This window comes from Grus americana, chromosome 5, assembly GCF_028858705.1.
Source record: "Grus americana isolate bGruAme1 chromosome 5, bGruAme1.mat, whole genome shotgun sequence".
Lineage (NCBI taxonomy): Eukaryota > Metazoa > Chordata > Aves > Gruiformes > Gruidae > Grus > Grus americana.
In genome coordinates, this window is record NC_072856.1 from 62,645,886 (window position 1) to 62,658,840 (window position 12,955).

At 40.4% G+C, this 12,955-nt stretch overlaps 1 protein-coding gene across 4 annotated transcripts in view; it reads left to right on the forward strand.

Moving 5' to 3' along the window:
• Positions 1 to 12,955, forward strand: part of ESR2 (estrogen receptor 2) — a 38,387-nt gene that overhangs the window by 16,333 nt on the left and 9,099 nt on the right. For all 4 annotated transcript variants that reach the window (XM_054828322.1, XM_054828323.1, XM_054828325.1 and 1 more), the window contains exon 5: positions 7,576 to 7,875. In XM_054828322.1, the coding sequence (XP_054684297.1) occupies positions 7,576 to 7,875 (300 nt within the window). The remainder of the gene's footprint in view (positions 1 to 7,575; positions 7,876 to 12,955) is intronic.

A 12,955-nucleotide genomic window follows, 5' to 3' on the forward strand; every position in this document is an offset into this window, starting at 1 on the left:
TTTGAAACTATAACAGTAACATAACAGAAATTGAGGTCTTTAAAAATTAGGGTTTTATTTTAAATAGTAGCACTGAAATTTGAGAATCTTAACAATTTAATTTAAGAAAAAATAATATAAAAATTACTCAGAATTGTCTGAGTTGCCTGATGAGTTGAGGCACCTGTGAGTAAAACTGATGCATGGGGACATAGTGACAGACATTTAAACCAGACAGATTTTAAGACTCTATTTCTTGCATGAAACATAAATGCCCTTTCCTGCAGACTGGAGTGATTATCTTTCAAATTTTTTCTTGTTAGAGTCATGCTCTAATACCAGTTTTTTACCGTAGAAAGCCATAAAAGAGTACGTTTTCTTTTTAATGAAGGCTTTTCCCCATCTCCGCTCCTTTCCCAGGTCACTTAGTGAATGCACTGGTTCACATCTGCTAAAACCCTTGATAGGATAGAATGGTTTGTAAGTGCATTTTTGCTTGGTGGAGACTTGTTGTCCAGCAGAAGTGATAAAAGATCCTCAATTACCACTTTGTAGGTTATGAAAGCTCTTCATAAAAACTTTGCACTGTTTGCATCAAATCTTTAAATCCTTGTTTTTGTATGTCATCAATAGTCACCTTGAGAAAAAAATATACATATATGTGTGTGTATATTGCGTGCGTTTCTGTGTGTAAATGCGATTGGGCAGTACACACTGTCTTTAAGGCAGTAGGAGGCAGTAGGAAAGCATTGCTTGGGAGTTTCCTGGTCTGAAACTCTCTTGGCTGTCATTGCATTCGAAAATGTTGAGAAGTCAACCCAACAAGCCACAAGTATTTCAGTGGAGGCTAGCTTGGGGGCGGCTTTGTATTAAGGTGATAATGGGTTTTCTTACAAAATATACTGTCATTGCCAAAAGCACAATGAAGGTCTTAGACACTGCATCTGCAAATTTCTCTGTAGAAAGTCTGTGTTGCCTCCTGTTCCAATGAAGAAAGGTACTGCTAAATTTTGGCACTAGGACTACTAGCAATGGTAGAAAAATAATTGCAAAGCACTGTCAGCAGGAAAAAAGGAAAACAGAATTACTGCAAATAAATTAAAAGTAAACTCTGCCCAACAAACTCGAATAAGATAGATCAGGATAAAATGGATCTTCTCTCAGAGCTTTGTGGTGTTTACTAGGGGAGCCTGAAAAGGACTGAGCTGTTTGCCAAAGGCAGTAAAGAAAAGGGGAGTTGCTTCACCGTTTGGCTATAGCCACTCTGGGAGCAGCTGTGCTCATACTTTTCTTTTTTTTTTTTTTGCTTCCTGAGGCTCAGATAGACCTTCTTCCTTAAGGATTTTTCAGTTTCCCTCTTGCACTAGACTTACTTCTTTCCGCCCTCCCTGCCTCCTGTATCTTTTTCCCCATGCACCAGTTCTCGTGTTGAAAAAGTTCCAAAGATAGAACTCCTCTCTGCCCCCTCCCCACCCCACATGAGGAGGCTGAGGGGCCATTCTAAAAAATGATGGATAGATACTGCCCTTGAATAATGGCATCATCCCACAAGTTTGCAGAAAAGTAAACCAGACTTTTCTGTGGGCTGATACAGTTCAGGATTTGGCTCCCCTTTTCTCCCGTGCTTGGCTGCTGCATGCAGTTTCTAGATAGCACTTTAAAATACTGCAAATTACTTTTCACACAGAAGGTAAGTGGGTAAAAAAACGTTTCATGGCATTCTCTGGACACCAGATGTATTAATTGCATTTTAGCTATTATAGAAATTACTGTAATTTCAGCTCGTGTTCTCATGTATGGCAGACGGCAGCTTCTTTGTCGGTAGGTCTGCTCTGTGAATACAGGCGTACCCACCAGAACATTTGCATTTGCTTTCAAAGGTGACTGGAGTGATAATGATTTACTAATGTATACTTGGGCGAGTTTTAAGCTCAAACACTTAACAAAAACTTGTTATAATATATTCAATGGTAGAATCTGCAGTTGCTGCTGAGCGGGTTAGTTACGTAAGCAGTTCCCAGGGACCAAAATCAATATTAAGGGCAACATGCCATATAACTGCCCACCCTATCAGACAGCAGAGACATTTGCAATTTTCGAAGAATTTATAAAGCAGGAGTTGCTTTAAAAATAGTGTTTCACTGCCAATAATACCTGTTGTGGCTTGTTCATGAGTGAGTGAACAACAGGCTCATTTTAACAACATTTTTTCCCAATGTGTCTTATTTCTTATGTTCTTGTGATCACTTACCCGTGTGGTCAATAGCGCTGTAGCTCGAGGTCTTGCCCTGGGTCCAGCATTCTCAGCTGAATACAGCTAATGTCTTGTGCGAAGAATAGCTCTAAATAAGGAGAGTGCTGGAGGGAGAATGAGGGATTTGATCATCTTGTACATTATTCCAATTGCCTGAATCACCTTTAAATGAATGAATATTAGCGGTTAAGTATAGTTAGGGAGTTAGTGGTAAAGTCGGAAATAGTCCCTAATTTGGGAAGCTGTAAGTGGTTTATTGCTGTGCCTTTACCCAGATTGATCCACATCTCTGTGTCTAGTTAAGTCAAACATTAAGCTGGTCTATAGTTATTTATAATATAGAGTTCCATAAGCACTTCTACATGCCTGTTGGATGCTAATAGCTGTACAGATAAAATTTCTCAGTCCTGCCTAAACTTGGGATTTGAATAAAAAGCACAGAAGTTCCTTTAGATTGTTGAAATGTTGTTTTAATTAGAAAGGCTTTCTGATGTGTCAGTCGACTAGCAAGCTTAAATGCTGTTTTCTTAGTTGTGTAATCTCACGATACCCTCTTTTTTTTTTCCCCCTTTATTTATTTTTAAATACAAGCAGAGTAGCTTTTAATATGGAAATAAATGGTATCTCTTTTAATTACTGACGAGCTGTGTTTTATGCACACTGCTCAGTGTATCGGCCTTCACCTGCTTTGGCAATATATGGTGATTAAAAATTACAAACAATAATTCAGAGTCTGGTTTGTTTGGGTTTTGGATTTATTTTCCCCCTTTTTTTGTCACCAACAATACCTTTTTTTGTAACAAGTTTTTTATGCAGAAATGTGATAACACTCCTAGAAACTGTTTTTATGTTTTAAAGTGAGCTTTTTTATTTTTTAAAAATAAGTACTGGTTATATATGAAAGTTGATTTAGTTAGGTAACCTAAAGTAACTTAGAGACATGCAATTTCCCAGTCAGAGCCCTCCACAAGTACTGAGACCTTTAATACTGTTAATAAGTATCCCAGCCTGACTGAATTATTTTACAATTGAGCATGGGGTTCAGCTGCGCAGATGAAAATTGGACAAGATTGTGTCAATTAGAACAGGATGCTGGACTACTATTTTTAATATTTTTTTAAATTTTACGGATTTCTTTGATCTTTGTTGAAGTACCTGGTCAGTTACCCGTGTGTGTGTATTTCGGATAGGCTACAAAGTGTTATTTAAAAATCTTTACGACAGTGAATAGGAAAGTATAACTCAGATCTTGGCACCAATGGCCTGACGTTTTCCGTCCCACAGAGAAGCCTGGTGACAGTATAACGGAGCTGAGGACAGCTGATCAGAGGGTGTTGAGTCCCACAAGATGGCACTTGGTTCACTTCAGTGCCAGGAACTGAACTAGGGTCAATGAGCTGGTTGCAAGTGCTTGCTTGACCACACGTTGCTTCTGGCAGGTGTGTCCAAACTGCTGGAATTTCTTCCTCATTGTATCATCGGGCGTCTCCTCCTCTCCACAGCTCCCTCTTAAACCAGTAGTTTTTCTGACATTATCATTTTAGTTATGGTCCCTAACTGAACAGCTTTTCCATGGGTTTAATTAAAAGACTGCTATTCGTTTGTCATCTTCTTGGGGCTTCACAGCTCCACCAGGTGCTGGAGAATAAAAACTATGCATGTTGTAGAGCAGTTGGTATGTTTTGATAGCCCAAGAAAATTCCTCCTCTGCCCTGCATCTCCCTATGTCTTTTAGTCCCTTTGTCCTAGTTTTCTTGTTCTGTTCTTCAAGATGCCCATGTTCAATGTGCTTCAGCTTTCTAAATAGTGGAAACAATGTGAGGTGTTGCTTTTTGCTTTAGTTCAGTTCTCTCCTAGTGGTTACCATCTCTACCATGCACATTCATGTGGAAATCAGAGCCATGGATCTCTCTGTAGATAGAGCACCCTGATACCTAGGCATTTCCTCATCTATCTCCAGCTGTACTTTTGTTCCAGTTGCTTAGCTCACTGTCGACCTTTCCTCTTTGTCTTCCCTGATGGAAAATATTTACATACTTTCTGTGCATGACATGACTTCAGAACAGTCTGCAGCCCACTGTGCCATTCTAATGTTTTTCTGAAGCTGAAAAAGCACTTTAAGATTTTCCTCTAGACCTTTGTGCATTAGTCCAAAATAAGGCTTAGCACAGAGTTCACGACATCATCCAAGTGTCTTTGTAGAAATTAGTCTCTGCCTCACTGTCCTTTGACTCTCTCAGGAAGAAAAGGATTTGCCCAGACAGATGGTTGAAGAAATTGCTCTGTGATTCGTGTAGTTCTGCAGGTAACCTTTTTTTGGTTTATCATCATCAAGTCTGATTTCATGAATCTACCATAAGATAACGTGTCCAGCTTGGATTGTCTCTGCTGCTGTTATTTTTTCAGCTGCTCTGGCAGCTTCCAGATAGATGTCATTTGGCTAAGCATTTGGATCTGCAAATCGATTGTTTTCCTTCAATCCATTATTTATGCAAATGTCCTGTCAGTATTCAACACATTCATCCTACCCATGTTCCTTTTAAGGATGCAAACCCATCCTTGCCCAAAATAGTGCAGACTTTAAGCTGGACTTCCAGCTGAAAATGCTTTCAGTTCCAAATGCCTTGTTCCACTGGGATTCCTCCATGCCTGAGGACTGTTCGTTGAACTAGCTTTGCCTATTTGTCTTCTCCAGTCTCTTGGGTTACCAGGTAGAGGGTGTTGTCCAACGTTGAGAACTTCTTTGATGGTCATCCTGTTCTCTTTACATCTTGAGATGGTTTACTGAAGAGGTAGCAAGTGAGGATGATAGCAATGTGCAGTTGAAAGCTCCACATCCTTAGAGACCTGGCAGACTTTGTTAGTCCTTATCGAATCTTTTCAATGCCTTGGTTGTACCCGACTGTCCTTTGCATCTCATTCTTCTCATGGGTTGACTCAAGTGGTGTGTGACAGCTGCTGCAGACAAGATAAGACTATGACCTGAAAAGCCACCTCATCTGAGGAACTTCCACCACTGAGAGTCTGCATTCACCCAACATCTTATTTAGCAAGATGAAGCCTTGTCAACAGCATCTGAAATTGATTTTTTTTGTGCCCCCAGTCCCTTTATTTTTAATTTGGTTTATGTTTGGACCTCTTTCCTACCTGAAACCCAGGGCCAGAATTGCATTGCCTGATTGGAATTTAGACAACTCATGGTCTATATAACTCTGATGGATATGGATGAAGAATGGTATGAATTGCTGAATCCAGTAGCTTGGCAAGGGAAACCAACACATTGCCATGTCCCCAGATCCAGTAGCAAGCCTGAACGTGTATTGCTATTAGGCATATACCCACACAATACCTGTATCCACAGGCAACCACACAGATCAGTACAGACAGCAAATATAGCAGTCATGCGAACACAAGCAGTAGAAAATACATGCATTTATACAAGATGGATCCTTCTGGTAGCTGGGTTTAGACAGTCTGTCAAGTAGCTAGTCTGAGGATCCCCATACCTCCCCAGCTGATGGCCTCTGCATCTGCAGCTTCATCCCAGTTGCTGGTACTCAGCCTGTCTCCCACACCAGTGGTCAGAGAAACACACATGTTCTATGGATCTCTCCAGTAACTGAAAGTTTAGAAAGTCAACGTTCTCCCTTAGCTGGCCCCTGGATCCTCTGTTCTTCCAGGTACCTTGTGCAAAAACTCTCTTGCATGCACACATACACAAACAGGTCTTGGCAGCTGGTCCAAACGTATTGCCCTACTGGTAGTTGACACCCAGATCCTCTGGTCTTTCTAGTAGATGGCTTGGAATGCCTAGTCCCTCCAGGTGAACTGAAAAGCCTCTCCTGTGGACTTATCTGCTGGGTGTCATGGCCAGACCACAGGCTGATCATTCTCCTTTGATAGCCCTGAGAGTAGGCACTCACTGTGCTTGTTGTCACTGATTAGGTTCTTGAGATTCTTCCATCTTCATTGTTCCTTTGCTTCTTTGTCTTCATGCACTTTATGAAGCCTTTAATCACCTACCCTAATGAAGAAGAACCAGTCTGTGACCAGGGCAATAAGTCTTTAGGCAACACACCAAAAAGACTTCATAAATGTAGTAATGTCAAGATAGTAGCAGTAGCAGAAAGGATGCTTTTGTCAAATTTGTTGTGGGACTGAAACCAAATGAGACAACTTATTATGCTTTAAGACTCCATGGTCTCTCTGTATGCAATAATAAGTTATGTTAGCACAGACATTTTCATATCTATGAAAATTCAACCTTTGAGTATCATATGTCAGTAAAAGTGTTGATGACTAGCACAAAAAATTAACTTCTAAAAGATTTAGAGGACAATTTAGCTGTGATATTAGAGATGTTAAGTGCTGGAAGATTCCAGTCTAAGGATCTCTTCAGTAATTTAATATTTTTAGATATCCTGATTTTTAATATGGTACAACCTTGCACGTTAGTTACTGACAAAGATGATTTGTAAATCAGTAAACATAGTCCTTGTTACAGAATGTGCTGAAGGGGTGAGGGAAGTAGAAACCATGGCTGAATGTTTCAGCAAATCCCCATACCATGTTTTTGGAGGCGCTTTTAGATTCTTTCCATGGCAGCTATGCAAGAACAGCTAACAGCGTTCCCACCAATAACACTCACAGAGACTTGGAGAACGTTTGATGTTGTCAGAATGAACAATAAATTAAGTCCAGGAATTTAAAGGGCTGCTCTTTGCAACAGATACAGCGTTCTGCATGCAGAACTCCAAACAGGGGGCTTGCTCCTTCTAGTTGTAGATATCTGAATTTGCTTTGGGGAAACTCCTGCTGCCAGGATGCGGGGAGAAAGTGGGTTGCATCTCAGGACGTCCCTAGGTGAACACCCAGCCAGCAGTGGGGCCCAGCTGTGCTTCTGGCTGAGGTATTTACTCTGTATCATGGCCCAGACTTTCGGAAGTCTTTCCGTCCCCCAGTTTACATCTAAAACAGAATTTAAAACCAGAATTTACAAACAGTTGTCTTAATTTGCATTGAAAGACCTGATTTATCTCTTTTTGATGTCAATGGGAATTTTCCCATGGACTTTGAAGTGAGTTAACTGAAGTTCAAAAAGAAACATTTTTTTATCATTATTTTTTGTTTAGTAGAATAAAAAAAAGCCTCTGCTGAAGTCAGCAGAAAGAAAGTTAAGTCAATGCTGAATGCTCTAGAAACTCCAAAATTTGATGTGCAATATTAGAACATCCAATATTAAAGGGTTTTTCCCCTTCTCCCCAAACATTTGGATTTACATAATGCAACACTGAGAGAAAAAAAAAACCCACTTCAATGCAATCATGTGCCTCTCGTGTCAGGCTCAAGAAGAGAACGCTGTGGATATCGAATCCTGCGTCGCCATCGTAATTCAGAAGATCAGGTGCATTGCATTGGCAAAGCTAAGAAATACAATGAGACGGCAACCCGCGTAAAAGAGATCCTGCTCAGCACAGTCAGTCCAGAGCAGTTTGTTTTGACGTTACTTGAAGCGGAGCCTCCCAACGTGTTGGTGAGTCGTCCCAGCAAACCGTTCACGGAGGCCTCCATGATGATGTCCTTGACAAAACTGGCAGACAAAGAGCTGGTTCACATGATTGGTTGGGCCAAAAAAATTCCTGGTAAGAATTTCAATCTTGTTTATTTTATTCAATACTTTTACCATCAATGTATCATTCTTTACCCTGAAATCATAGTACAGCGCAGTAAATGTGTGGTTTGAAAATCTAAGCTTTTTATCCTATAAAGTAATGGACAATTTATTGCTCTCAATAATTCACCTGGGTGTATTTTTATTTAGACAATGACCTAGCCTATAAATTGCTATCTGCTGCTAGTTAAATACTTGTTCATTTTGCTAAAAAGCATAGTTGATGTTGCATGTAATTTCTACCTCATCAACTATAAATACCTGATTAATCTGATTTAGAAGGTTCATTAAAAGGTCTGTTAACTAAATTGCTATTAAAAAGATTTTAAGACCAAATTCTGTCCTTGAATCCTGATAGAGGGTTTCTAACGCAGTTGAAAACTGAAGTGTGTCCAAGCTCTGGGCATCTACAATTACTACAGCTGACATAGTTGCTACACAAGAGCATCAGACGCAAAGTGAAGCATAATATTGATCTCAGAATTATCGTGTGCGCTCCTTCAAAACAAAAATCAATAAGGATGCTTTTGGTTGTTGGCAACACAAAGAACATGCACTGAAGTACAGCTCCATGCGTTATTGCCTTGAATGTCTCAAATGAGACCGCAGTATCGTGGCAATGTACCTTTGCACTTCTTACAAATCAGAAGTGGTAAGCATTTGCAATCCCTTCTTCATGAAGTGCCCACGGTTAAAACAGTCAGAATAAAGAATAACAGCCAGAATAAAAGCAGCCGGCACACAGAGAAAATAGCTGGCAAAGTTGTGCAGAAAAACTTGCTGGCTGGCATAGACTAAACCGCAGACTGTGGCTGTCCAGTGAGATCTCAAGTGACCAACTAATAACAGCGAGCCGGAAGGAGCACGGAATAATTGACAGAGATGTAGCAGCATGGGGCTTAATCCTTACCTTCAGATATAGAGCTCTGCTAGAAGTGATGCCTACGGCTGTGCTTTACCCCCCATGGTGATCTATTCTGCAGTGTGTCTGGTAGCCCTAACCCCAGGGCCATCAGGACTGAGGAGCCACCACACCACAGCTCCTCCCTTGGATGGTATGCTGAAGGCAAGCAGAGCGCGCTGGTGCGTGCCCTGGTCTTGTCACACTCGTGCACAAAGAACAGCACTTGCTGCTGCTTGAATATGCACACAGGAAGACGTGACAGTAGTCCTCGTGTCTAGAAATAAACTGAGTGCGTCCGTAGTATGGGAAACAAGCTTGGTGGAAAGTATTTTGTATAATCCTTAAACTAAGAATGTAGGATAAGGGGAGCATATCCTATTTCAGATGTAGGCGGAGGGGCTGAAGGTGCTTCCAGCTCCAGCTGCTGGACCACGTCTCCTAGTTGCAGATTACAGTCTCCACGGCTCAGCCTCTGTGCTGGAGGGCTCAGGTGTGATGGTTTTGGGGTGCACAATTTCCAGGTCAGCTACTGGGGAGGAGATGCTTGCACAGCACGAGCATCCTAAACCATCCTGGCCATTTGCAAAGTCATAGTGGTTTTGCCATTAATGTGGAATGTGGAACTGAGAGCCTGAACCCTTGATCCTTATTTTTCCTGATTTAAGAAACTCTGAAAATAACTGCAAGCTAAGTAACCATGAGGGGTTAAATTGTGTCTATTGCTATAATTTCTTGTCTAATCAGAAAAACTTGATTAAAAGGTACCATTTCAGAGGTCTCCAAATATTTATGTTAATCCAGCAGAAAGTGAATTGTGAAGGAAAACCAGGGAAAGTCTTAGAAAATGACTTCATTTTAAGCAATATTTGAAGGGGAAAAAAAACCCCAAAGCAACCTTTTCCATTTCCTGATTGATCTTAATTTATATTTTTTAACTATATGTCAGCTTTTTTAAAAAAAAAAAAAAAACAAAAACAAAAAAACCACACCACAAACCCAAAACCTGAGCCAGTTGAGATTAATGTTTTGAATTTTTTAAAAGATCAGTTTCCAAACCAGCCCCAGTTCTGACATCGATTGCTTTTAGTTGATTTTCAACATATGTCAGAAATAATAAAACCTTTTTCTTGGTAATAAGAGAACTGTATGAAGAAAACCCATTGAAGCAATCAAACCCCTTCAAAACAGTTCCTGGGAATGTCGACACTTTATTGTGTATGTCTGTTTTTTCTGATCACTCCTGTTACGCAGAACAGAAATAAACACCAAATATGGAAGTGATGTTTAATATGTACTTAACTATAAATAATATTGTGATACTACGTAGTAGTTAGAGCATTTGCTTTAATGTGGATTTATTATTTTTTTCCATTAAAGTAACTGTGATGACTAAAGCTCAGAACATAGAATTTCAGTTTTCAAAAATTCTTGCCTGAAGTTAATCATTTAGATCCATGTTCTGGTTCCTGGAGGTACGGTCTTTGAAAAAAAAAAATTACGGAGTTCTTGACTAATGGCCCAGTGAACAGTAATTTTACTTTCTGTACAGCTGAATATTTGCTTTGGTGCAGCTGGGTAAGAAGCCCATTTTCACCTCTAAATTATTATTGGATGTTATTTTGACAGTCACCAACAGTGAAAGAAAATCTTTTTATATTTCCTCATAGATGCTGATCTTAACAATAACTTTTTTCCTAAATAGGAAAGATAAATGTTTATATTTTATTTTTTTTGTATTTAATATTTAATGACCTTCTTTTGTTGTGTCTTTTACTCTGCGACTATTTTTGTAGGTACTTTCAACTTAATGGATTGTATTTTTGTTGTTGCTCAGTAGAATAGAAGCTGACACCTGGATTTTTTTTCCTTCTGAATTCCTAGTATTTTAATTCGAAATTGTCAGATGGCAGAACGTAACTTCTGTAATTGCCTTTTACTTTGTTGACCTAGACTACGAGAGTTGAACGTGGTTCATAGCTGAACCTGTACTGCTAATCGATAAGATGTTGTCATAATATTGAAATTTGGATTCATTATGCAACTTAGTGTGGTGCTGGCCAGAGCAATGCTAGTTATTAAACATCCAGCACATGTTTCTTCTTGTCTGTCTTAGTAATTACCTAAATAAATTAAATTAGTAATACCTAATTAAATGATCAGGTATAGAGCAGACGATTTAAAGGACATGTTCTACAGCCAGAGAAAAATAAGTTGTTTAATGTACTCTGCAGCAAATGAAAGGGGACTTCTGCAATGGAAGCTGCGGTGGTTATCTGCCGTCCTCGGTCTTTAAAGCGTGAGATTGTTAGCAAAGGTATAGTCCTTCTAATGGCTGCGCTCAGTGGTCATAAATCATACTGCTGGCGCTGACAGTGTGAGTTTAGCGGATGGCATCCGGGATAAATCTGGATCGTTAAGTATCTGCAGATTGAACGCTGGGACTTGGTCTGACATCTCGCTCAGCTGAGACAGTTTTTAAACCCAGTAACTGGTTGTTTATGCAGAGAAATCAGCACACGCCGGTGTAAACGTTTATTTAAACAAACTTCTGAAATGTCTTTGGGCTGTTGTTTCCCAGGAAACTGCCACTGTCAGTTTATACTATTCACACCTCCATGATTATTTTTCTAAAAGCACTTTTAAAATTATGAGTGCGCATCTGACAGATAATCTGTTGTTGGCTGTGGATTCTGTAGTAAATTCTGTGACAGCGAAATCCAGGAGGGAAGGTACCGCTCAGAGGCTCCTGTTTACTCTGCTTGTTAAATAAGGAGCAAGGCTATCGATTTTGAAAGGCAGCGCTTTTAGCAATGATAAGAGAGAGCGCACATTACCCAGTTCATGTCAACCCAGGGCTAACACCGACTGTCTTCCAGCCTAGTAGTTTAGTAAGATTAAAATGCATGGAGCATTTGTATAAATTACTGACAGCAGATTTTTTGACAGCGCAAACGTACTGGATGTATTTTAAGACCTCAGACAACTGGCAAGAACCGCGGGAAACCCGTCCCCGGTGCCAGGCTGTGTAATGATTTTTCACTATGCGGAGTTGTACGTACGAGCTCGTCTGAAAACGAAGCACCTTTGCAAAGAGACCTATCTAATACAGCTCTGCTTTGAAAACTGTGGCCTGATCTTGGTTTTGAACACAGCTACGGTTTGACCACTGAACTGGTTGTCATCGTATCTGTGCTTTATTCCTTGACCGAGCAGTCTGCTTTCCCACTTGCATTTTGATAATTCATACTTCTTTCTGGGTTTTGGGCGTTTTGGGGGGGTTTTGCATGTGTGTTAATTTTAGTTCTCTTTATTTGGCTTCTATGCGTCTTTTTTCCCCAACCTTTTTTGCAGGGGAAGGGAGAGGGAGGATGATGACCATATCTCCCGTCCGGCTGCGTCGCAGTGCTATCTGCCGCCTGGTTGTAACTTCTGGAGACAACTAAATTCTGGAACAGGCTTCTGCACAGTCGCACTAATTCTGTTCTTGCTTCTAGGGTGCTGTGAATGGAGGCAATGGGGACGCTAATACATTCACCAACTACCCTCGTCTTTTTTTTTTTTTTTCCTGGTTTATCACAATTTTGGGGAATTTTGGCAGGAAAAGGATGAGCTGAGGTCGACACGTGTCATTTACAAAGGGGATAACACAGAGGCACCAAGACGTGAGTTCTTTCAGAGTTACCCAACAAACCCAGAAACATCCTTGTCTTATGAGATAAAAAGATCCCTGCAAGTGACAACCGTATGCGTTCTGGGGAAGAACAGACTGTTTTCTTAGTAGTCCTCTGCAGTGCAATGCAGTAATTGCGACAAATGCGAGTTTCCCAAGTGATTCCCTGGTGCCCCTCGGGAGGCTGCGGGACCATCATCTAAAGAGGTGGCCAAGCAGAAGGCAGGTCCTCTGCAGTCACTTGAGTTTCACCAGCTGTATGGGACTAATTGCACGTGACCATCACTCTGCTTTATTTCAAATGTTTTGTGGAAGATTTGACAATGATAACAAGAAATATTTACGTTCCTGTTCAGGAAGGCGGCATGGTCCTTGTGATGTCAGCATTCCTTTTTCTGGCTTTCTTCGCAACCCATAATTCTTTTTGTTTCTTATCTACTCAGTCTTTTTTATCAAAACAGAGAAATAAACAGATTG